The following is a 25,535-nucleotide window of genomic DNA, read 5'->3' on the forward strand; positions in this document are numbered from 1 at the left end:
TCGCCGCCCAAGGCATCGCGAGTGCTGACCGTACCAAAATGTATTCCCAGTTCTCGCTCGTAAGATTTTCATCCGTGGCTTTTACGACAACATCGTCGAAGATGTTGGATTGCGCGCGAAACATGACGTCTGCCTGCTTCCAAGTGTCTTGAGACTCGGTATGGGGAAGCTCTCCGGGGGCGCGGGTGCCTGGAGTCGATACGCGAGTTGAGGTAAAGGTGTGAAGTTGAGAAGGACGGAGGGTGAGCAGATAGATCGCGAATGCGCGCGAGGTAGTAAGGGTAGTTTCGGGGAAAGGCCGTGTTATGTGTTATAGGGAGAGTGAAAGTCGTTCGTGTCGCAGTCAGTCGTATGCAACCGGGCTTAGAGCTCCCCGCCCAATGACGACGATGTGGCGGCCCTTACTCAGCCACAATGCTCGGGTCGCAAATTCACCAAGCAAGACATGTCAACGCCCATCACAATATACGCCCCTGAATATCGATCGATTGCACGTACACAGGAAGAATATTCATATTCGACTTTTCTATATGCCGAGATTGCCACCTCCGGCCAAGTTTGTAATCCCAAATCGTATAGACACTAAAATTGCACACATTGTATGAGATAGTCGTAAGAGATGCGCTTCCTTCTGTAACCCAAGAAATCTGCCAGATCGTGAGATGGGATGTATGCCTACATCGGCACTCGGAGTATTTGAAACAACATAAATAATGCGCTCGCGAATATGAGCAGTTGAACAGGATATGACGCGCTTGCTAATTCGCTCGACAATGCTCGTTGTGTAGAACAGCAGTATGAGGCTTCGACCTTTGCATACTGACTGCCGAGCAGGGGGTGGTACCGCGACACGACCATGAGGGGCGGGTGGCTTCGAGCTGCCACTAGGGCTGGATATGCGAACTTGTGAGCCTCCACCACGTGCGTCTGTTCATCGTTGTGCGCCATTTCGTCACCTATAATTCCATCGTCTTGCCATACCAATCGGCGAACGAATTCGTGCTCGTGTTTGACGAATCGCGGCCGTTGGTCTGCGCATTGCCCGTACCTAAGTTCCGGTGTTAAGAGACATTCATAATGAAATAAGAAACTTCACAGACCACCCTTCTTCCGCCTCTCTTCTGCCCTTGCTTTCCTCGCCGATTGTACCAGTGGCGCTAATGTGCCTAGCGGTTCAGCGGTCTGGATGAAGGGGTGCTGCAACTTGTTAGCGAGTATCGACGACAAGCAATTACAATGTACTTACCACCAGAAGATCGTGAGCACTAGCTCGCTTGTCGGGGTCGACCTTGAGCGAGAAGCCCAAGAAGTCACGGAACACTGGCGACAAGGCATGTTCCTCCTTGATCGTCGGTGTGCCGTTGGTCGCAATGAGCCACAGTGCACGTAGTGGACTTTCATTCAGGTACGGCGGCTCTCCCTCGATCATCTCGATGGACATGATACCCAACGACCAGATGTCAACCTTTCGGCCGTACTCCTTGCGAGTGACAACCTCGGGAGCCATCCAGTAGGGGGTACCTACCATGGTCGTGCGCTTGTTGTGGCTTTCGTTGATTTGCGCGCAGAAACCGAAGTCGGCTGTGAAGTGTATTAGACTTGATAGGAGGTGGCGGTTTCGAATTCAACATACTGAGCTTGATGTTGCCTTCTTGGGAAAGCAGGATATTGTCCGACTTGATGTCTCGATGAATGACGCCCTTGGAGTGAAGATGTTGCAAGCCGTGGAGGGTCTGGAAAATTAGCGGAGTTCTCCGAGCGGGAACTAAAGACTCACCTCTCTGCACACAGCAGCTATTTGGCCTTCGGACATGATGTTGAAAGTAACGACATCCGTCAAACTTCCACCCTCCATGTACTCCATAACCACCCATAGATCGCCTCTGAGCAGGAAACTGTCCATGAAATTTACAATGTTCTTGTGCTTGCTGTCTTTCATGACCAAAATTTCGTTGATAATCAGGTCTTTCTTTGGCTGCTGCTCGAGGTTCATCTGCTTGATGGCTACGCACTTGTTGGTGCTGTTTTCGTAGGCCATGAACACACCACCAGAAGCACCCTGACCGATCTTGCTGAGGTTGCGGTATCTCTCCCGGGGATCAGCATTGGTACAGATGGCATTGAGCTTGGCCACGATATCCGGTCCCTGACTCTGCCTCGGCCTTTGACGTGGCCGGGGCGCTGGACCAACACGAGCCTGTTGCGATGGTAATGGAATGTTTTGGGGATCCGATTGCTGGGCAAAGACCTGCTGGGGCGTCGGCTGGGACATCTGCATCTGCGGCTGCGGCTGCGGCTGCGGCGCAGGGACTACAGGTGGTGCGTAGTTTGGTTGCGGGGCTCTTTGGCTCATGCTCCTCCCTAAAGGTGCCTTTGGCTGCTGCGTGGTTGCCATGGCCATGGCTTGCTGCTGCTGCTGCTGGTATTGCTGGGCGGGAGAGATCGGGGTCGAACTGGCTGGGGAATCAAATCGCGGCGGCGTTCCTCCCGTCGTGTTGGATCGGGTGCGGGACATTGCAGAAGAGCCATTGGGGCTCTCTGAGGGAGTGGGATGGGCATAGGCAGCCTGGGGGTAGTCGTTCTCGTAGCGAGGGGTCTGATGCTGGGTGATGATCGGACTTGGGGCCGCGGGGGCAGGCCTGTTTGGCATGGGCGCGGCGGAACCAGCAGGAGGACCTGGAGGCTTGGGCGCTGGCCGGCTGGGCACGAGAGCTGCAACATTGACTGGAGGAGAGTTAACGACGGGGGAGGTCAGGCTGCGCGGAACGGGAGGAGGCGCACGCGGGTTTTCGAAGCTAGACTGGTCGTTCCGTGGGAATCGCGGACTCTGCGGGGGACTGAGCGGGGGCTGGTTGGAGCCGTAGTTTGCAGTCTGGGGCACAATGTTGGCCTGGTACGCGTATCCCTGAGGCTGCGTGGGGCCCATCTTGTCCCAGATGGCATCTTCCTCGTTCTTCTCGGCATTGTCCTTGTAGAAGTTGACCACGTCCATGACGGCCTGGGGGTGCTGCTTCTGCTCCTCCTGCGAGATGCCATTCTGCTGGAGCATGCGCTGCCACTCCTTGGGGAGGCCCTGATCTGTTAGCACACATATATCGGCAATGAGGGGCTACCCACCGTGTACTCGCCCGTGTGGTTGTCGATGCTGACGTGGGTGACGTGCATGGGGTTCGTGGGCGTCGAGATGGTCGGGCGGCGCGGCGAGCCCAGCATGCTGCTCATGAAGTTGGAAAAGGTGCCCTTCTTCTTTGCGCCGCCCGAGAGGCGCTTCTTGGCTGCATCGCCGCTGCCGTCGCTGTAGCGGTTCGTCTTGCTCGACGTGGTCGAGGGCGGGGTCGTCGTGGTGTCCATCTTGGAGGTGAAGGAGCGCGACTGGCGCAGGTAGCGGTTCTGGGCAGGCTGGTCGGTGTACGAGTGCTGGAGGGCGGGCCGCGGCTGGCTCGAGGCGTTCAGAGCTTCCTCGACGATGCGGTCGAAGGGCTGGCCGACGTGGACGGGTTGCAGGTCATAGGCATGCGGGTTGGGGGGCTCGTAGACTGGCCGCAGGGTGTGCGAGGGCGAGCGGGAGAGGCCTCGCGCTGGCGACTGCGACGAGGATGCTGCAGGTGCTACGCCAAGATTCGGCTGGAAGTAAGAGGCGGCGCCTATGGAGTAAGGTCAGTATCGCAGGCACGGTAGGAACACAGGAACACCACGCACTGGGCGCACGCTTCAGCGTCGTCGGGCCCTTGTTCAAATAGGCTATTGGCGGGCCTCGCTCTTTCGACGGCCCTCTCTTGGTCAGCCTCGTGGGCCGCGTTGATGACTTGTCGTCCATTGCGGGCCTGCAGAGTGTCCTAGTCAACGTCACACCTCGAGCCTGCGCAGCCGAGGGGGGCCAGGCCGGAAGGGGAGAAGAGAGAGGATGGGCGGCGCCGTGGGAAGCTCGCTGTCGCTAGATACGTGGAGAGGGGATGCACGGCAGAAACAGGTACAGACAGAAGTGATCGCAGCAGAAGCACAGATGGATCTGGCCGACTTCCCAGGGCTGGTTTTGCCGTGCTCAAGTCCTAGCTAGCGACTCTACCACCTAATCTCCACCAGCCCAGCTATACCTCCACCCTACTCCGAATACGTCTGTTTCAGGACGTGTTTCCTCTAATTTCTCAACGGCCTGCCGCCGCTGACTGAAGCCCGCCCTCTGCCCGTTGCGACGCAGCCCCCCGACTCATGCGCGCCCGCATTTGACGCCCAAAGAAGGTGTGGCGATATGCAGTAGCTCATGTCACGTCGACGTCTACACATGATCAAGTCGATTTGCTTGTCTTTCTCTTCGCATTCTGCATTCCTCGCAGCGCAGTATTCTTCGAAGACCGATGGACCCATTGACAGCGACCATTCGCGGCTAACCCAACACCATAGCCACGCCGTAAAGTCTATTCTTATACCTGCCATCCCATCGCGCCTTCCCTGGTAGACGCTCTCACTCTTGGTCGACGTGCGGCTCTTCCCGGCGTCGCATCTTTCACATGCTCGGTACCTGCTACCAACACCGATGCCCAAAAACACCACCCATCCTATCGCGTCTCCCGGGCAATACGCGCGATCATTACCTCACCATGGAAGCATCACTGCAGGGCAGACGCGTTTTGTAAATCGACTGGTAATGCCATGCAAGGCAGCGCCCGAGCTCCGAGACAGCCTCTTCCCCCCCACATCGCGCTATCTGTCGCTACGACTCCGGCCGCAGAGCACAGCGTCACGATAGCCTCAACCTTCACCCTCATGAAACACGCCACGCACGTCTCCTCTCCCACATGCAGGTCGCCGTGATACAGCATCCAACGTGCCAGCCCAAAGCACGCGAGACAGCAGTAAGTCATGCGCCAACAAATACTAATCCACCTGGGCAAGAACATGAAATGTCAAGGCAAGGAGCACGGCATCGCTCAACAACTCCGACCAGGCTCGCCTAGACGCTCCAAAACCAACGTTGCACGAACAACTCACTCCCGCTTTACGAGTCGACGAGTAATGGTCATGCAACAAGAGCCAGCATACCCCGAGCGCCGCGGCAACGGCCCATCTCCCGTTCTTCTAACGCACCCGGCCACGGCACTTTGCCCCGTGCACAACAACGCTCCTGCTCCTCTGAGCATCTAGGGGTTTGATCAGCCCGCCACAAAACTGCGCAAGGCTAACACACGCCACGTGAAATGATACGAGTCTGTCGATCTATGTCAGCTCTCCGGCACTCTTCGAGTCTGGATTCATCTGTGAAGGAGCCCGAAACAGCCACATCGTGAGCTATGACGATCACCGTCAAACATGCAGTTGGTCGTGCTATTTTTGCTTCTTCGACGTCATGGCTTCAACGTTCGGTTGTCGGCACGCTTTTACATCATCACCACACGTATTTGTAGTCGACGCGATGTATCGGCGCGTCTGTATAAGATGGATTGCAGCAACACCATAAACATAAGCCTTCTACACATTCAACCCGCATCGCGCTGAGGCTTGGCATTTTGTGAAGACTTTGCTTCTTGAAGAATAAGCATCTAGAACATGCACGTCGATAGAAAGGAGGCTTTCTCAACTCCTTGCTGTCTCTTCCAGATAGATGGATTCGTGGGGGTTACGGACTTCGCAAGCATAAGGTACAGTATTCAGGTTAGAATCTACACGAAACCTGTCACGAACCCACGACTAAACATACACCGCAGTATTGTTAGATTAGTTATCCATCTGCATGTCTGGAATGTACAGCGCGCATTCCTTATCTCATCAGTATTCATGTTTGCCATGCGCTCCTTATCCGTGCCGCCTCACTATTCCAGCCAATGCAACGTACTGTGGCACAGCAATCATCCACTCCTTTCCTCAACAACTTGGTATAGGCACGCACATGAACTGCATCACGGACTTTTGCGCTCACTCCTTTCGTAAACTGTACTCGTTCACTTCCCCTGTATTCTTGTTGACAACAGCTATGTTAGCGATATCTACCTGCTTCACCAAATCGTGGTATTGTTATCTTCTTCTTCTTCTTCTTCTTCTTCTTCTTCTTCTTCTTCTACTACTCCGGCAAATGTGTTCCACGAGATTCTAATGTGTCTGCTCCGATTACTCGTTGAGCGTCACGCGTAAATCCATCAGTCTACGAAGCGAGACCACGTCTACGATTCGCATTGCCCCTTCCACATAGTAGTAGTGTAGGTCAACTTAGCGAAGAATCTCTAAAGGTCTGCCACATTTCATTCCGGCCATCCTTCGTAGTACGACGAGAAATATAGATTCATCGAAAAGGTCGCATGGCGAACAACTCGAGTCGCTGGATCAATTCTTCCTCCAATGATAATACACATGTATGTCTGTATGTCCATAATATCACGCCTAGCTGCGCTCACGCAACCATCTATATCGTCGTTATCACTTTGCGCTTCTGCATTCTCAAAGCTATCGATATTGTTTCGAAACCGAAGTAGCTATCTTACCGGAAGTAAAATGGTTGTTAGTTGAGGTTCTGATGACGGTGTGTCTGTTGCGGAACAATCGAAAGAAGACGAGTTATGGGAGTGAATGGATGCCTTCTAACAGAGATCATAAGCGATAAGAAACGTGGTATTTTCACAATGAGATACGTGATTAAACAAAACATACACATTCTATGCAAAACAGGTATATGAGGAGATATTCCACATCTGGTGAGTGCTATGCTACCTATGCCCTCCTGATGTAAGTCTGTGGACATTGCAGTAGTCTTGGGTGCTGCTCTGAATTCTAGAGATAACACGAACAAGTATTCTTATAAACATGATTGAGGTAAAGCTTTACCTTGCATCTCGCACGACTTCACATAGTTAGCTGTAATTATTTCGAAGCGCAAAACCTGTATGATGTGCCGCAACATCTACTATCGCTCTGCTCTTCGCAGCTGTAACATCAAAGGTACACTCTGAGTTCGTAGGAATTTCATTGATGTTTGTGATACCTCGCTGAAACAAGGTTTTACTTGCACAAATTCCATGGACATAATATACCAATTGCACGAAAGAGGCTGACAGTCGCGCAGTTCCCACATTGCATCACAAGCACTCGGCCCACGCATACAGACACAGCAACATCTCATGTTTTTGTGTCCATCAATTGAACTTCGCACCTATCCTACTCTAGCCCCTTTCCCTCCTTCCCTTCTCCTTCCCTTTTCCACATTCCCCGGACACGACAAAAATCCCGTATCATTCCAGCTGTCGTACAGCAGCAAGAAAAAACAACAACTCCTCTTCTCATCATCATACGCGCGTGACATCCAAGAAACTCGACGCAGACTTTCTAACGTCTAATATTGGGACCAACGACCTGGGATAGGAAGAACATGAAAACCCAAAAACCCCTTTCCAATGCTTGCAAGGGCCCTGTTGCCAACAACCAACTATGCCGCCTGAATCGAGTGGTGAAACTTGGAGAAAAATTTATATGTATACGGTTAAAGGGTATGCGCTGACCAGTGAACTAGGGTTGAGGTCATGAGGCGCTGAAAGATAGTAAGACTGTGGTGGTGTTCGGCGTGGGTGTGGACAGCTGATCAGCCGCGACAGGTGGTATCTATCAGCGGTACCGCGGGCAAGGTGAGTCGACTAGGGTATGGCAGACCACATGATCAATAAGACACATCTCAATTGCTTCATGCTGGATCTTTGGAGGCGTCGTCCGGTGGTGGCTCCGTCTTTCCCTCCTCCTGATTTTGCAAGAGCCGTGCTTGTTCGTTGGGGATATCGCCCTGTTCGTTCTCCTCTCCAGCCATTGGTTCTTCTGATCGCATGATCGCTTCGTCGACCTCTTCCGAAGGGTTGGGCATTGGCGCTTCACCCGATGGCTTGGTGTTGGCCTCGTCGGCACTGTGTTTGCCCCCGTGGAACCAGCCACCCTTCTCCCATTCTCCGGGTTGGTAGAGGCAGTCATGGCGAATGTCCGTGTCGACGATAGCAGCCATGAGTTTGTTGAGCCGATCGAAAGAGATGGGCTTCAGGATCCATGCATCGAACCCAGCGTCGATGTAGCGTTGGCGGTCGCGCTCGATCAGAGAGGCTGAGACTGCAATGATGGGGACGCGGCCGCAGAGGGCGGCTCGGGCTGAGTAGATGTCGGTGTGTAGCTTTTCGAACGATCTTATCATCTTGGTTGAGGTAAGTCCGTCGACGATTGGCATCTTCAAAATTGTTAGTAAAAGGGGCAGGTCGCGGTGAACATTCTACTGACCTGCATATCCATCAAGACAACATCAATGTCTCGTGAATTGTCGCAGTATGCCGACGAACATTCCTCGCCATTGACGGTGAGATGGACCTCATGCCCAAGCTTTTCTAATCGTTTCTTGACAATCCTACTATTCACCGGGTCGTCTTCCGCAACAAGTACGCGCATGTGATCCGAAGTCAGCTTCTCGGGTTCCGCAGACGGTTGTATTGGTGTGTCGCCCTGTACCTCTCCGAGGACACTCCCAGGCTTGGGCCGAGGATCTACCGGACTATCGCCGCCTTCATCAGGCATCTTCAAGGCCGTGATTGGGGCACCGGATCCAGGTACGGTAACTTCCCCTGCGTGATCGGACTGCATGCTTCTCTGGTGTGGAGGTACAGTAGGCTGGCTGCTGATGTATTCAAGGCTCCTAGACCTCATGCGCGCGGCACCGGGATCAAGACTATTGCGTTTCGTCAAGGTCGGTCTCAGAGAGTGTGCGCTTGGGCTTGCATCGCCTCTGCCGATCATGTGCGGCTCTTGTATCGCGTCGATAAGTCTGTCCACATCACTCCTCTGACTCGACCCGCTCTTGAAGCTGCGTAGACTAGTCTTGCTCGTCAGGCTCTCCGCACTAGATCTTCGAATGACCACACCACTCGCCCCACCACTACCACTCGAGCTACTCTTCCTCTCGCTGTCGGAGGTGTGGCGCGACAGGCTCGGGGCAATGAGAGTCCGCTCGCCTTCATCAGGGCCAGGCAAAATGCTCGATAAGGTACTGTCCGGTTGGGGTGTGATGCTACCAGCTGGCGAAGCCTCTGCCGTTGTCACGGCTTCTACCTCGGCGTCTGGAAGGTCGAACGGGAATTGTACGACGAACCTCGTGCCTTTGCCCTCTTCGGATCGAAGCCTTAATTGTCCGTTCATATTCCTGATGATGCGGCCAACGACGGCCAGACCGAGACCCAACGTTGACTTCTCACCTTGCTCGGCAATTTGCTTCTTGTCAGGCACCAACGCATCTTCTAACATGGATGCAGGCTCAGACTGAACTTGCTCCAAGTCATAGAAGAGCTGATCAAGCTTCTTCTGGCTCATACCCCTGCCCGTGTCGGCTACCGCCACCTCAACCTCGACGTGATCTCTGCTGGGCCTTGCTGCAACATAAACCTCCACAGTGACGCTTCCTTGCGTGGTATTCTGTATGGCGTTCGCAGTGATATTGGAGATGGCCTGACGGACTCGCCGTTGATCTCCGATACACAAAGTAGGCAACCCCGGGTGTTCGATAACTTCGTAAGATATGTTCTTCCGCTTGGCGTCGTTCTTGAACATGTCGGTGGCATCCTTGATTGTTTCCCGGAAGTCGAACGACTCGCCCTTAATGAGTGGTCCGCCTTCTTCCGTCTTGGTCAGGTCAAGTAGGTCGTTGATTACGTAGATGAGTGATTTCGACGCTGAGTGCGATCTCGAAAGGTTTTCCCGCGTTTCCGTGTCTAGGGCTCCTTCCAGTGCTATCTCGAGGTAGTTGATAATTGCATTCAGTGGGGTGCGAACTTCGTGCGCCGAGTTTGCCAGCAATAATCGGGTCAGCTGACTACTCTGCAGCGCAGCTTCTTTTTGCCTCCAGACTTCAATGAACTTTCCGTATACCAAACATAGCACTGAGGCGGTCTCAATCTCTTCTTCCGTCCATTCGCGGCACTTTCCAACGACGGTCTCGGACCACGTTTTGAAACTCTTTCTTGGCTCCAAGTAACCCTCGGTGCCCTCTTTGATGAACTTTTCGTATGGGTTGCCGGCCCATTTCACCTCCTTCAGTTGTCCTTTCCTGAAGAAAACGATAAAGTCCTCGCCATCTACCGACAAGGGGACGATTAGCATGCCTGCTATGACATGGAAACCGGGCGGGTATCGCAGATCGGGGAAGTCCGAGATGATATCTATGGAAGTCATGACCGATTGTATTTTCCTCATCCTGAGGTACTCTAACATGGCAAGTGCTTCTTGAGAGTTTTCTAGAACGCCAAGGATCTTTGTCTCGTCACGGATCGAGAGTAAACCAAAGTCGGCATCGAACAGTTTCAAGAGATCATCAGAGGAGGCGATGATGTATCCGGAGGGGTTATGTTGTGTTGGTACAGTATTGATGAGTTTCCTGGCCTGTAGTCTTGACGCATACGATAATCTTTCGATGTTTCTCGATGCTGCATCGCCGACCATGCGACACATCTTTCGAATAGGAAAGGATACGCGCATACCACGAGGCCCGTACGAATGGCAGGCAATAAGACCCCACAGCTCATTGAATGCGTTGATGGAGATGGACATTGACGATCTTACGGCCATGTTCGCAAGATATTTGAGATGAATTGGTGACATGGCGCGAAGATACGAGTGCGTGAGATCGAGAGGGCTTTCCAAATCTTCGGCGGTACGGCAAACGAGCCTTGCGGTTGTTAGGTCTCGATCGTAGAGCATGCGTACCTTGTTTAGCTTGTATAGTTCTCGAGCTTGCTTTGGAATATCGGAAGCAGGGAAGTTCAGCCCCTTGTACAGATCCTTTGTCGCTCGCGGGTCAACAAGTTCGGTAACGACACGGCCGTTGAAAGTTTGGTCGAATTGATATATCATGACGCGATGGAAACCAGTTAGTTCCTTGACAACGCCCACAAGAACCTTGAGAAACTTTTCCAATGATGGTGCCGCAGCCAGCTGTTCTTGCACCTGGGACATGATGTTGAAGACCTCCATCGCAGCAGCTTCACCCTTCCTTTTCCGCGCGCTACGCAGGACGCGCAAGGGCTTGCTCTTGATTTCTGTACTTTCGAGTAGTTCCTCCGCCGTAGGCTGACTGGACAAAGTATCTTCCGGCAGCTCTGGAGTAAGGTCATTGGGCGGCACCAGCGGGTATAGAGGATCTTCTTCAAGCTCGAACTCGCAAATAACAAGTCCAGGATTTGTATCGTTGATGTGGATGGCGCACCACAGCTTGCGAGTTCGATTGTAGCCTGCCACTTTGATGGACATAGTGAAGACTTCGGGCCCATTGGACGTGACGTCGGAGTCCTCGTCTTTGATGAAGTCGATGTGGTCCAAGAGATTATCGGCTTGCTCTTCGGATAGAATGTCGGTAAAGCTCTCTAGTGCGAATAGCTCCTTCGGGGTGCGTCCTAATATGCGTTTAGAGTTTTCACTTACGACGCGCACCAACAGACTTCCTTCCGGGTCGTCTTGCAGTGCCAGTAGCAGACCAAAGCCTTGCACGGCGCCCGGCAGATGGATGGGCTCATCCTCGCAGCGCTGTAGGGTATCGCCCTCACGGCCTGTTATGACCATGTGTCCTCCCTCAGTCGTGACGTGCTTGAACCGATGTGTCACCAGTCCGCCCATATCCAAGCTGCTGATACCACTTTTGGCAGAAGCACCCCCAATTGACGGTGCCCGTTCGGCTCTGGACCCCGGTGACCGACTGCCTTCCTGTGCGCTTCCGCCTGACTTTGTTGACGACAGATCGTTGAACAAATTTTGGGGTATTTGAGGGGCGGCCCTTCTCGAGCCGTCAGCTCTTTGAGTGGATTGGAAGGACGAGCGCTGTGTATCGGAGCCTGTGTCTGCTTTGGTACCCCCAGGACGCAAACCCCAAGCGCGCTGCGAGCCATGTGAAGCCTGTGACGTAGTCGATCCCTGAGAAGCTCGGCGGGAGTCGCTTGTGAAGCGCGAGTCGTTTGTTCGCGAATATGGGTGGAAGTAATCGCCCTGGGAATGACCACCCTTTGGTGTGGGAGTAGGGTCGACGCTGATGGCGCTCCGTATGGGAAAGACACGGTCGGTAGCGGAGGGGCTCATGGCACCTTCGTTACTAGGGCCCCCAGACGCAGTGCTGTTCGGTGGCAGAGCGAAGTCGGCGGCCTTTGGTGCAGCGTCGGGCGTAGCTGGCTCTTCGGGCACGGGCGACACGGTGGAGAAGTTGAAGCGGCCATCGCTTGGTGTATTAGGACCAAGGTTGGGGGTTTGCTGGGGTGATTGAGACATGGAGCTGTGTGTCGTCGATCAGGCGAGCACGCCGGCGGCAGGGTGAAGAGTGCGCCGACGGCCTGGCTGTTGGTAGGAATAGAGGCACCCGCACACGGTGGGATTGTGCCTTCAGGCGTCCATGGGCGTCTGGTGGTCGCTAACGTGTGGTGTGGATAGTTGCGAGGATGCTCTCAACCGCAGACAAGGTCACTTGGCGTTATGCAGGGACCGCGTGAGGGTGGCGAAAGACGGACAATCCCTAATAGGAGTCTCGTTTCTTTTGCCAGAGGGGGATGGTGGGCGGGCCTAGCAGCCTCATGAAGTTGGCAGAGTTGCTGCTGCTGGGAGACGTAGTGGCGTGCGGAGGGGCGAACGAAATCTGGACCGTCCAGGGCAGTCAAGTGCGAGGCATGCAACCGTTGGAGTGGATGGAAAGCGACAGGAGGACGGACACAGGCAGAGATGTGCAACGACCAGGCTGGCTCCTAAGCTGCACTTGTGCAGACACAACGACGGCAGCGCGTCACCGTCTAGTTGATGAGATAGATGACTGCCATGCGTTGCCTTGAATGGCTTGATGCGCCTCCAGATGTCGATCGCGAACGTCTTGGGTTAAGTCGCTCTATCTCTGCGATCGACGATCTAAGCTCAGAGCAGGTAGGTTAGGGGCGAGATGCAGGTTAGGCCATGAAAGTTCTTAGCGACCGGAGCATGGATATTCGACAGTTTTCCATCATCAGCGGCCTCGGACCCACTCGCGCGCGGGAATTAGGGCAGACAAGCGCTACGTCATCGGTGAGATGCACCACGGCTGGCTCGACGCCGAACGTGGAGTGTGTTTGGTGAGACGCGGCGGCATCATTGCGACAGTCACCTGCTTGTTTATTGTCCTCAACACCATAAGAGGCGTCGGCTAATGACACCCGGGTCTCACAACCATATCCATGACAGGTGTCAGCGGGCTCCGAGGGCTCCAGACACTCTCGCAGCAAGAGTGGTACGCTGCCTCCCGCGGAATTATCCTGTCCCCAGAATATTGGGATTGCCCACGGCAGACGGCCCCGGGGGCAGGATGCGCCGATCTCACGTGATTCCGGCCCGTGGCGTGCAAAAGTGTTTCGACGATCAACGCGCCAAGCTCTGACGAATTCATGGACCAACGATGCACCATGGAATCACTTCATGTTTGACGCGTACATGTAACGAGGTCGGGCCTTTGAATGCGGCCGTCACCACCGTTCGCGACAATATGGCATCAATGGCTTATGTCCCCAAACGTCCATGCACCCTTCGTGCCTGACACTGCCTGGGCTTGGCGGCAGCGACTGACAGCAACGTGGGGCAGCGGCCAATCGCGGTCTAACGTAACGGTGAATCGATGTCTGGAGGCACTCACCGCAACCTACTGTACAGACTCCCACACGCCACCCCTCAATGTCCTCGCAAACACCCGCGCGAACGCTAAACGTCCTCGTCGCCCTCACTGACCCCTCGGCCTTCCGCTTTGGCTGCTCCATCGTTGCGCGCCTGCATCGCCTCCAGCATGTTTCGCTGAAGATCATCGCATGCAAGGACTTCCCGACCACGACGCACACGACTGTCCCGCCCCAGCTCGAGCCCGTCTGGTACACGTATGACCCCGAGAGCGACACGACGCCCGAGTGGCAACATGTCGACTATCAGGAGACCAACGTGGCAGAGTACTGCTCATGGGCCGACTTGCTCGTCCTCGCACCGCTTGACGCCGAGAATCTCGCCCGCATGCTCCATGGATTCACAACAAACCTGCACCTGAAGATCTTGCGCAGCTGGAATGTGTCAAAGAAGATAATGCTCATACCGGGCATGTCCACGCTGATGTGGGAGAACCCCATGTCGAGGAAGCAGATCAGCAAGATACGGCGGAAGTGGAACTGGATCCGCGTACTCCCTCCGTTCTTGTGGTCTTTCGACCATTCCGGGCGCAAGTACCACCCATGGGTAGAAGGGCACAAGGCTTTCAATGAATCTATACAAACCCAGATCGATTTGATGGCCGTTGGTGATCGCACTATCGCACTACCTATTGCCCATCTCCCAACACTGACACCTACGCGAAGCAAGGGGTCTCGGCTGCCGCCAGAGCTCTGGTCCATCATCCTGGAATTTACCAAGGACTGGGAGCTGGCGACTACATTGAATGTCCACACAAATTTGCCCATACCGAAAGAGTGGCGACAATCGGCTAGCGACGAAGGCCCCAAGACGCAGATGCAGAAGATAGAATGGGCGCTTCTCACCTATCCCTATTCGGAGATCAAGGCTGTGTTTGACTCCGAGAACCCCACTCGCATCTCCCGCGTATGCATCGAACTCATCATGCGCTTTGCCATGGTACCCGTTCTTGCGCATCTTGAAAAGTTCCACAAGGAGCTCTTCTGGGGCACATTCGGGCACACATTTCTACCCCACAAGGCTTCTGTGTTTGGCAAAACGGAGATTCTCGAGTACTGGCGGACGTCGCCTACCTTCCTTACCAAGGAGTACTCTGCGGAAGCCATTGACAATGCGAGCCGCACCAACTCGGTCCAGGCCCTTGACTGGTGGTATAACTCTGGCCTCTCACTGAAATACACAGAAGCTGCGCTCGAGCAAGCTAGCTCGCAGGGCCACATTCACGTACTCAAGTGGTGGAAGGAGCACAGCCGTTACAGGACGGCCCCCTCGGTACCTTCATCACCAATCGATGAGCAAGCTCCTAGCAGACCCCGCCAAGACGACTTACCTCTCAAGGTGGGCAAGTCCATCACCTACGCAACACAGTCAGGCTGCCTACCCGCGATTCACTTTTGGGTTGAATCCGGCATTCCCTTTTCGCATGAAGATACAATAGCCAAAATCGCCTCGACCCATGGCCACACACATATTCTAGACTACTGGCGTACCCTTCGCGGCGAGAAAATCCTTTTTGACAACCAAGTTCTCGTAGGACCGACCAAAATGGGCCATGCCGGCGTGCTAGAATGGTGGAAGCGCAGCGGCCTGAAGGTGGAGTACAAGACTTGTGACATCGAAGAAGCATTAGAGGATGGTGTTGAGGGAGCGCGGGGAGATGCCGTGCGAAGATGGTGGGCATTAAACGGATTAAACCTTGGGATAGGAACTAGCGAGTGGATGAAGATTAAGGTCTTGGGGTCGTGATGGTGAATCAGGGAGGCGGAGCAGGTGTAGACGGTATCATAGCATTATAGCATAGCAAGCGACTTTTCTGAGAACCATCCTGATTATCATTTCATACGAGGGAAAAATTAAACACCTACCTTCTCGAAGTATACATTGCCTTAGAGAATATGTACGTTCCATGTTTTATACTAATGTAGACGACAGAGCACCCGTTCAGTCCTCTCTTTGCATGAGGTGCTATTCCCATTGCCAGCGGAATTGACTACTCAAAAAGACCGCAAGCCCCGCCGACAGGGTCTTCTTACCCGTTGTGGCCGGAGCTCGGAAGCCTTGGGTCGGTGAGAGCCTGAGCCAATGGCTGAACAGCAATTTGACTTTGAGCGCTCGCGCCTGTGCAACGCCTAAACCGACCTCGGGAGAAGCTAGCTAATCAACCCGCTACAACTGTGCACAACTTCTTATCCGCCGTGCTGTTCATTCCCATCTGACCACCTCCACGTCAACGCAACCGTCTCCCGTCCAATTCTTCTCCCCGCCTCGACGTACGCAAGCACACGACCTCGGTTTTCCGCCTTAAGACCACGTACCCCGAATTTCCTCTTCCACCACCACAATGTCTGCCGACAAGGAATTCACCTACTCCGACGTCTCGGAGCACAACACCAAGAAGGACCTATACATCGTCGTTCACGACAAAGTCTACAATGCATCGAGCTTCGTAGACGAGCACCCGTACGTTCGCTGCCATGCCCTGCCCGCTGCGCAATGCCCACCTCGGCATTCGCATACTCATACTTGTTATGGCGAAAAGCCCCGCCTTCACATGTGTCGGGTCAATGCTATCACAAAAGTCGCTAATGTGTATACAGAGGTGGTGAGGAAGTTCTCCTCGATGTCGGAGGCCAGGACTCAACAGAAGCCTTTGAGGATGTCGGTCACTCAGATGAAGCCCGTGAGATCCTCGATGGGCTGCTTGTTGGAAACTTGAAGCGTCAGGTACGACATCCCCCACATACACATATAACCCGACTCCCACTTCCTCCCTTCACGTACACAAAACAAACCCCCCCGAAACATCACACATCTGCATCCCGCGCCCCCAGATGCCGCGCCCAGATGCCGGTCCGAGGGTCAAGGAACTTCTTCGGAACGATTCCGCCCACCATGCAGCGGAAAAGAAACAACCCGTTCTCCGTATCCACAAAACAGAAACAACAATACTGACGACTGAAAAACAGGAGGGCGACCCAAAGCCCAAGAGCTACGCGCAACCCGGCACAACCGCTACCACCACCGACGGCGCATCCACCGGTGTGGGTCTCTACGCCATCATCCTGCTTGGTGGTGCGCTTGCATTCGCTGCCTACACTATGATGAACAAGCAGTCTTCTGAGTAAGATTCTTCACGTGAAGGGGCGATACAGCATAACGAATACCATGGATGAGGTTTTCGGACCTGAATGGGCGAGAGAGGAAGTCCCGCTTGGACAAGACAATGGGACTGGGGTATATCTATACAGAGGCGGTGCCATGTGGTATTGATCGCATGGAGGAGTATATTTTATATATGGCGTAGGCTGCGTTTCGAGCTTTCATCATGCTGCGGACGAGCTATTGGAATAGATCGGTTTAACTTTCTTCTATTTTGGGTTGCGTACGTGTTCTGACGACCCACAAGATGACATGGCAGTTCTACGCTGTATATTTCCGATATACTTACCTCCCCCTCTAAAAGGATACAGCTTCGTGCTACCAACTATGTAGGAAGAGAGAATTACAAACACAATCTCGCTCTGTTCAGTCAAAATCCTTCAATGCATCCAATACCAGCTAATGTGAAGTACAAGTCTGATATTGACCGACACCCTGGTCAAGCAAATACATCTGGCCTGTTCTGTCGTGCAAGCATGAAGATTCATCTGAATCAGTAGAAGCCTACTTGAAAAAAAAGTCCCTGTTAATCAAGAAAGGACATAGATCGTCACCATTCAATAGCATGTGCTTCTGCAATTTGATAAGGGTATCATTCAACTCCCAAGTATGCATCTCCATCTCCATCTTCCATCTCCATCCCTCCCACCCAGCCCATTTACTTTTCCAAACCCTACATATTCCTAAAAACATTGTTACTAGCATTCCTCCTCCCGCCCTCCTTCCTCCGATCATGCCTCTGCCCCTCCTGCTCGGGCCTCTTCCTCTGCTTCTTCTCCGGCGCAAACGTAATCTCGCGCTCACCCACGACCGTCGTGTTACTCGCCGACTTGGCCGGTTTCCTGTCCTTAAGCTTACTAACACGCGAACCAAACGTCTTGTCTTTCGCCATCGCAGACGACCCCGATTTCCGTTGGTTCGACGACGAAACAACCATTTCGGGACCACTGCGTTGAGAGCGATGACCTGCTTTGCGGTAGGCGCTGGAGGAGATGCGGGAGTTGTCTTGTTTTTCCTTCTGCTGTTGTGGTTTCTTCGCCGGACGCACGGCGTCCTTTTCAGAGTCTGAAGAGTCGGAGTCGGAGGAGCCTTTTCTTGATTCGAGATCTTCTTGCTCGGCAGCGGTAAGGCCCTTGGGGATCTTGGTGCTGGGGTTGAGCTGCTGGAACTCGCGGGTTTGCTCGTCGATTTCGAATTCGGGGTCTTCGAACATTTTGGCGAAACGAGGGTCGTTGAGGACGCCGTCGGCGGATTTGGTGGGTTCGGAGACGGCGGGGGCGGTAGTGGTGTCGAGCATGTCGTCGTCGCCGCCTTGCTTGAGGACGCGCTTGGCTTGCCGGCGCGCTTGCTCTTCTTGCTTTTCCAGCATCTTTTCTGCGAGCTTTCGGTTGACTTTGACGGCCACTTTTTTGTTGCCGCGGATTCGCGACTCGCGCTCTTTGCTGATCTTCTCGGCGATGCTCTTGGCGCGCTGTTCTTGCCAGAGGTCTGGGTTCGAGATGAGGCGCGCTTCTTCGTACAGCTTCTGGGCGACGAAGAATCCGTGCATGTAGGGTCGCAGTAGACTTGTGGTTCCGACAAGGTGGTCCAATGATAGCTGCTTCAGCTGCTCGTGTGTCAGGAACTTGAAGTTGTCGTATACATCTCCAGATGCGCCCTTGCCGAAAGCGTTGGGGTCGTTGGGGTCTTCGGCCATTTCTTCTACAATGTTGTCGAGGAAGGAGCACCATCTTGGCGCTGGACCGAGCTGTGGAATGAAGAAGGAATGTTGTTGCCTGCCCTCGTTCGCCGTCAAGAGCATACCAGTCTTTGGCACCCATTCGACGTGATTGAGGTCTACTGATGGTTCCACGGAGGTCCATGGTGTACCGTCCTTGGGATCCCAGATCTTGATGACCCTCTTGTCTGCGGTCAGAATCTTGGGCTCGGCAGTTTGCGCGCCGTCGAGGTAGATGATGTTCTTTATCGGGTAGCCGTATCCTTGGTCCTTTCGCAGAAGTGGTTTGGGTGATCGAAGATCGTAAAGTTGGACGATGCCGTTGGAATCTCCCACAGCAACCTCCAGACCTGACGATGGGAAGGTCAACGCTGTGATTTCCGACTTTCCTTCAAACGCATCTGGAGGCGCTGACAGAATGCCCACTCTGTTTCTTGATCGCGAGTCCCAGTACTCAACTGTGCCGATAGAGGTACCGAAGGCGAGGAGGCCATGCGAATGTTCGGCGATAGCACCAGTGTTCACTGCGCCCGCACCAATGCCACCTTGGAGAGCGCCCCCGCCTACTGTCGTCACATCGTCACCACCCACGTCAATCTCGTAACTGCGCATGAAGCGCCCGACTTCCAGGTTCAGTCTGAAAGCCTCACCCATGCCGTCGGCGTTGACACCGACGGCGGGTACCAGGCACTCTGCTGATCTCCGGTCGTAGATAAGATCGCGACCGTAACGTGGTATGCGACTCGCATAGTGGAGGCCTCCACCGGTGTGGAATTCTATGCATCGATCTTGCTGGAGATGTACGCTCTTTTTGGCGTCGGAGGAGAGGAGGTGGAATGTTTGGTTCTGCGGAAGTTAGTATACTGCGGGTGTAGAAAGAATGGAAAGAACGAACAAGAGTGTTGGTGTGTCTTGCAAACGACAGCGACAAATGGGGCAGGTAGTGGACGTGTATTTGAGGCTTGTAAGTGCCCGTGCTCATGACCCAGTCGCCATCCTCGCTCACACGAACACACTGGCTGGCTTCCTCAAACTCGAAATCTTGCAGCAGGTCGACGCGGTTGGCGAATTCGGGGTCGTTCTTCAGACTGCGCTTTCTTTTCCGGATAAGCCACTCGGGCAGCGGGCGCGCCTCGCTGCCACTGATGGTGTATACCGGAACGGCGCCTGAGGAAATCTTCATGGTGGCGTGGTGAGGTAATGCGACAGAGCGGCGGCAGAGAACGTTTGGAAGTTCGCGATGAAAAAAGAGTGGAGCCGTTAGTACTAAGCGCAACTGCGGGCGTGCACCCGGGCGACATGGATGTGTGGGCTAGCGACCGCGAGCCAGCCGCCGTCGACTGGCCTGCCTCTTCCGCGTAGCTGACATCGCATGCACATGCTTTTTCGCTGCCGGGTCCAGTCGCTCTGTCCCTCAAGTGCCTGTACTGCCCACCCTGTACCACGTCGTTGCAATCGGGAGGCGCCGAAAGCTGCATCCGGCTCTCTCCCCGTGTTCGGAGCCATGATCACTTCTCCTACGCGTCTAGATCATGCCGATACACTGACCCTCGACCCTCGACGCCCCGCCCACACCACACCCCCATCGCTTTGATAGACACTGTCGCGCGTGACGCGCTGGGCGGACCGCAGCGGAGTTGATGGAAAAAGTGTACAGCGCAGTCTTGGGAGTGAAAATACGCCGCGCATACCACCTGAATGTCCCTTAACAAGGAGCCATCTCTCTAATGGAATTTCTCAAAACCTGTACTACGAATGCGCAAGCTATAGTACGTCGGAACATACTTGTACGCGATGGCACGCTGACAATCTACAGGGAGACTTTGAGGCTGTCGCATATCACGCCTTCTCAATCACCCGCACCACCACCCCCACCTCCTCGAGAACGCGAGACTGGAATGCTTCCGACGACATACGCGCAGTCGAAGCCGAGCTGCGACAGGACCTGCACCTTGTTGCGCAGGATGCCTCGCGACCGTGGCTATGGCTGTTCAAGCCCACGACCGTCGATAAGATAGAGCCGAACGTCGACCTTCCAGAGCTCGACGGCTATCGCCTGCACAGTATGTCGCGCTCGCACCTTCCCAAAATTACGACTGACACGTGCTAGGCGAGCAGACAGGATGCACCAAGGCCATCGATCTAGCGCGCCCTCCCATGCGCCCGGGCAACCCCAACACCACCGCAGCCTCGAACAATTCCCCATCGGCAACAGCACCACAAAGGGGCCTGCCTGCTGGCAGTGCGAGATCGTCACAGGGCAACAGCCAGGCCTCGGCATCTGATGCCCCTGCGCCGCCCGATTGCTTCACAGTCTATGAGCTCTTCACATCATCTGTCATTGCTCTCATCTCGTTCAACATCGTCAAAGATTGCAATGTGACTGCCTTAAACTTCCGCACGTTTGTTTCCAAGGCCTACAAGCAGGTAGACGATGATGAGGATGAGATTGAACCACCAGACTGCGTACATCGCATTACAAGCATCAATGTACATTGGGCCAGCTCGGGCACGCTCCTTGTATCGACTTTCACTGACCAAAAAACTGATATTCGTTGCGTCGGCGACGTGTCAACGCAAGCTGGAGAGCAGTCTCTTGTTGGTAGATGTATCCGAGTGGCTCCGAATGGCCTGCTTGCAACAATAACGAGCCTGGAAGATCCGCTTGATTCCCTCGTAGAGGAGATAGGCCTCCGTCATAGGAAACGCACTAGACTCACCACCTTAGAGCAGAGCATTGAGAACTGGAAGTCGAGTGTCAAGCGTTGGCTGGGCTGGAAGGGCTTCACTTTGCCTGACCTTGAAAAGAAAAGCTCATGGGTTAGAATACGCATGACCTCAGTTCATAACCCTCTAGTTTCGAGCCCGGCTTTAGCAGGTCAGGATCGAGACGTCCTCTGGCCCAGAGCACTATGCTTCTTTCACGGATCAGAAGAGCATGAGATGAAGTCTGCGGAGCCGGCTAGTGTGGCGGCAGTTGGAGGCCACAATATGCTGAGATGGTACGAGACGCCGGAATCAACGGGCTTCAAGGATCCACTTGATGCCGCACAGGAGTGGTTTCTAGGAAAGCCGGATCGTGACAAGATTCTTGAAGCGAGACGAAAAGCGAAGAAGGCTGAAGAGGACGCTGCCCGTCTCAAGGATGAACAGCAGAACATGATCGCGTCGTCACCTGTAAACGCTCGTGGTGCCTACGGGGACCTGCATCCTGCAGGTGGTGTCTACCCCACACCTCCGGATGGGGTTGTCCCCGGAACTGCGGTCTCCCAAAGCGACACACCGAGCGTGCCCGGCACGGTCTCCAACGTCATTCTAGCACCCGGAGGCAGCAACCCTGCCATTAATCTCTCTGCTCCACAAGACGACACCAAGATGGAAGATCAACAAATGCCTTTGACGTCACCCGTCGCACCTGCGCCAGACAACTTCAATACCTCCGGTGGAAACGATGATCTTTTCGGCGACGATATGGACGAAGATGGATATGGAGGGGATCGCATCAACGACACGGATTTCGACTTCTTTGACGGACCGGACGATAACGATATTGACATGATGGACGCACCTCAGCTGCCAGATACGAGTGTAGCACCTGCCAACACACCACGAAAGCCTGAGTCTCAAGTCGCTGTCGAACCCAAGACTGAAGAAGACACATCTGACCCTTTCGCTGCACTCGAAAGTGCGTTGGATACGGCTTCTGAGCCTCCCGTGGACGTGAAGAAAGAAGACAAAGGCAAACAGCCCATGGTCGTGGAAGGACCGCCGAACGAAAGCGTCGACCTGTTTGAGGAGAAAACTACCGTCCCAACACCAAGAGCAAAAGTGTCATTCTCCAAGGAGCCAACTCCACCACTAAGCCCGAGCGCTGTTTCCAAGGCACTACAGCCATCTCCGCCGAACAAGAAGACATCGCGTGCTCGATCGACTCAACCCACGGATACCCCACACGATACACATTTCAGCCCGGTGGCTTTCAGTCGCAAAATGAGCATGTCTGACGCCAAGTATCAAGATGGACGATTCAGCACACATCACTCTGTGGAACATGGCCGTAACAGCATCTCCAGCCCTAGTCCTGGTGCTGGGGCCACCGTTACCCAGACGAAAAGTCTGAGAGACATACCTCTACTTTCGAAGCTTTGTATCACTGTAGGGGCCGCGTCTACGCATCAGATACCAGAAATAGCGTCTTTGGCTCGAGCAGCTAGCGAAGACTCGGACTCTAGTGAGACGTCGAATGAATCCGATGAAGACTCTGGAGAAGACGAGGAAGTGGAAGCGACGCCCACAGCTACCATAGGCGGACTAGTTATGCCTGCGAAGAGAAAATTACAGAGCGAGGGCAACGCCACGCCGCTCTCGGTGACGTCGTTCGCGGACTCGATGGGAGGCGATAGGCAAGATTTACACGGTCTTCAACTTGATGAGTCAAACCTGAACAATTTCGAGCCAAGCTTATGGGATTGGTCTTTGGTCCATTTCCCGTCTCCAGTGGAACGACACTTGGCTGGCGCGCGCTACAGTCTACCTACCCTACAGACAAACCCAGCGCAAATGCCCGACACTCCCACCTCTCAGCCTGAGATGAGTTACGAAGTATCAGAAGAGGAGCCTTTGAGTGCCAAGGACAGCATCTCAATTACGCAGATTGTAACAGACCAGATTGTGTCTGCAACTCTGGATTTGTTGGGAGAGGATGTACCTTTTGAAAAAGAATCCGGAAATGATGAGATGGCAGAGACGCGCTGGCAGGCTGTCATCAAGGAGCTCTTCCCAGCGGCCGAGGATTGTGACCTACCTATACTTGCAGGCGTGCACGAGGTTTTCCAGGACTATGCCGCCCTGGCAAAAGCGCAGCAGAGGCCACCTGCACGGAAGAGTGACGGCCCAGCAGTCACCGGGAGTCACATGTACCAGATCAACGCGCCCTTCTTGAGGGTACGCCGTGCGGAGACGCATTGGGATTTGCTTCCACCAGCAGTAGCGTTCTGGGAGCCCTTGGGATTATCACCCATCAGTCCCCCCAAGAATGTCGTTACGTTCTGCGTATATCCGCATAGCGATGCTCTCCGACCATGCCTTGAGAACTTCCTGCTCAACCTTCAGCTTGCTTACGACAGCTGCAAGCTCGGTTCACACTCTCGCGTCGAGACGGTTGTCGAGTTTGAAGGGGGTCTTGTGCCTGTGAGGGCCAGCTCGTCCATCACACCATCAGAGACATTCAAGCTCCTCAGAGAGACCTGCGTCCAGCTCGGAAAGCTTCTCGCCATACAGCATGGGAAGATACGGGAGCAACAGGATTCAAAGATCGATGCATTTGTCATTTACATGATCGATCCTTTCGGCGGTCCGTCTGCGCTATGGGAACTGTGCTCGGCCTTCTGGGCGCTCTTCCAAGCCTACGGTCAAGGAACGCCAGGACGTCCAGATCAGCCCCAGAAGCCGGATCTGGTGCTTCAGGTCATACCGATCAAGTACATCGCTTCTTTCGACGCCCCTGTCATTCTAGATCCAGCTACTTACTTTAGCCTTGCACGAGAGGTTTACGATCGATGCCCGCCGAGTGCACCCAACAGCGACAAGACATCTCTCAGCATATATGCGGCACCTGCTTTCCATCTCGAGGAGACGCTTCCACGAAACATACCCTTCAAGCTTATCCCCGAGCCAGCGCAGGACCTACTTCGAGAGAATACCTATATGCATCTTGCTTACGCGATCAGTCTCGATGGCACTTGGGTGACAGCAGCTTGGACCGACAGCTGTGGCAAGTCACAAGCTGTCGTCTCGTACCATCTAGGTACGCGTGTGTTCAGAGAGGTCGCAAAAGAGATTTGGCAGACGACTATCGAGATCTTACAATCACGACGAGTCAACTGGCGCGTTTGCATTGCCAAAGCCGGAGTCCTGGAAAGGGAGGAACTGGAGACATGGGTCTACTTGATCTCTTGTCCGACACAGATCAATGTGTTCGTCACGTTACTCACAGCAGTCGATGCAGATCCACCGTACAAGTTCATACCCACCATGGCTGCCCCAAGCACGAGCACCGGCGGTGGCGCAAGCCCTCCAGACTCCACATCCCAAGCCGGCGTCTCCCCGTCCGATCCAGGACCAGGTCTAACACCCGCTGCAACACCCTCGGCCGACCTCTCTGCCACGGACCCAACAGCAGATCCAGAAGCCAGGTTAGTCGACGTGACAGACGAAACCTGGGGCGTAATCCTCGCCCACCGCCTCCACAACACCCACTCCACCACACAATTCAGCCCCGCCCTCATCTCCGGCCTCCTCGTCAAACGCGGCGAAACCCACCAAACAACCAACAGCATCTCGCACCCCATCCCCGACCCAGAACCCGGTCCCATCGTCATAGCCGTAAACTTCCTCTGGATCGGCGCCGTAGGCTCTACCCGCGCTGCCTCCTCCCCCTTCCCACCCTCTTCCAGTAGCACCAGCACCAGCAGTGGTAGTGGTAATAGTTCCGCCTCCTCCGACCTCCCCAGTCCAGGTGGTGCTGGCTTGCCTAATCCTTACGCTAGTAATCCGGGGACGCCGCAGAGTCCGGGTCCAGGGCAGGATCCAGCGCAGCGAAGTACGACGAGTCTTATGTGGACACCTACGCCGCAGACGAGGACGACGGCTGAGGGGTTGCTGAAGGAGGTGCTTGGGCAGTTTAGGGCGTTAGGCGTTTTGGCGAAGTTGAGGGGGATGAGGGGGACGAGGAATGGGACGGTGCCTTGGCATGTTGTTGCTGCTAAGAGGGGGGTTGAGGGGTTGAGTCGGATTGGTGGCGCGGTTTGAGAGGTATTTCCATTAGGTGGTTTTTGTTTAAAGGCGTTCAGGATGGATGTCGAGATATTGGGTTAAATACGGCGTTTTTGGTTTTTGAGAATTCTTTATGAAGGGATGGATCTATCATTATATCAGTTTTCGCAATGTCTTCACGCCTAGTATCAACGCGTTTTGGATAGCTTGATGT

At 54.2% G+C, this 25,535-nt stretch overlaps 6 protein-coding genes across 6 annotated transcripts; 3 read left to right on the forward strand and 3 right to left on the reverse strand.

The window, feature by feature from the left end:
- Positions 1–1,092: 1,092 nt before the first annotated feature.
- On the reverse strand, positions 1,093–3,817 carry J4E84_009213 (uncharacterized protein; the record flags this gene model as incomplete). The annotated part of the gene is made up of 6 exons (XM_049391776.1): positions 1,093–1,197; positions 1,247–1,581; positions 1,634–1,733; positions 1,778–3,073; positions 3,118–3,644; positions 3,700–3,817. 6 exons carry the CDS (start codon positions 3,815–3,817, stop codon positions 1,093–1,095), a joined length of 2,481 nt encoding a protein of 826 aa, XP_049240414.1.
- Positions 3,818–7,663: 3,846 nt separating this feature from the next.
- J4E84_009214 (uncharacterized protein) lies at positions 7,664–12,255 on the reverse strand (the record flags this gene model as incomplete). Its single annotated transcript, XM_049391777.1, has 2 exons — positions 7,664–8,188; positions 8,239–12,255. 2 exons carry the CDS (start codon positions 12,253–12,255, stop codon positions 7,664–7,666), a joined length of 4,542 nt encoding a protein of 1,513 aa, XP_049240415.1.
- A 1,416-nt stretch (positions 12,256–13,671) lies between these two features.
- J4E84_009215 (uncharacterized protein) lies at positions 13,672–15,417 on the forward strand (the record flags this gene model as incomplete). Its single annotated transcript, XM_049391778.1, has 1 exon — positions 13,672–15,417. The coding sequence occupies one exon, from the start codon at positions 13,672–13,674 to the stop codon at positions 15,415–15,417; it is 1,746 nt and encodes a 581-aa protein (XP_049240416.1).
- Positions 15,418–16,012: 595 nt separating this feature from the next.
- J4E84_009216 (uncharacterized protein) lies at positions 16,013–16,796 on the forward strand (the record flags this gene model as incomplete). The annotated part of the gene is made up of 3 exons (XM_049391779.1): positions 16,013–16,131; positions 16,269–16,395; positions 16,638–16,796. The coding sequence occupies 3 exons, from the start codon at positions 16,013–16,015 to the stop codon at positions 16,794–16,796; spliced, it is 405 nt and encodes a 134-aa protein (XP_049240417.1).
- Positions 16,797–17,503: 707 nt separating this feature from the next.
- On the reverse strand, positions 17,504–19,730 carry J4E84_009217 (uncharacterized protein; the record flags this gene model as incomplete). The annotated part of the gene is made up of 2 exons (XM_049391780.1): positions 17,504–19,393; positions 19,443–19,730. 2 exons carry the CDS (start codon positions 19,728–19,730, stop codon positions 17,504–17,506), a joined length of 2,178 nt encoding a protein of 725 aa, XP_049240418.1.
- A 544-nt stretch (positions 19,731–20,274) lies between these two features.
- J4E84_009218 (uncharacterized protein) lies at positions 20,275–25,357 on the forward strand (the record flags this gene model as incomplete). The annotated part of the gene is made up of 3 exons (XM_049391781.1): positions 20,275–20,316; positions 20,364–20,610; positions 20,658–25,357. 3 exons carry the CDS (start codon positions 20,275–20,277, stop codon positions 25,355–25,357), a joined length of 4,989 nt encoding a protein of 1,662 aa, XP_049240419.1.
- Positions 25,358–25,535: the final 178 nt, after the last annotated feature.

This window comes from Alternaria hordeiaustralica, assembly GCF_023758085.1.
Source record: "Alternaria hordeiaustralica strain BMP 2776 chromosome Unknown scaffold_27, whole genome shotgun sequence".
Lineage (NCBI taxonomy): Eukaryota > Fungi > Ascomycota > Dothideomycetes > Pleosporales > Pleosporaceae > Alternaria > Alternaria hordeiaustralica.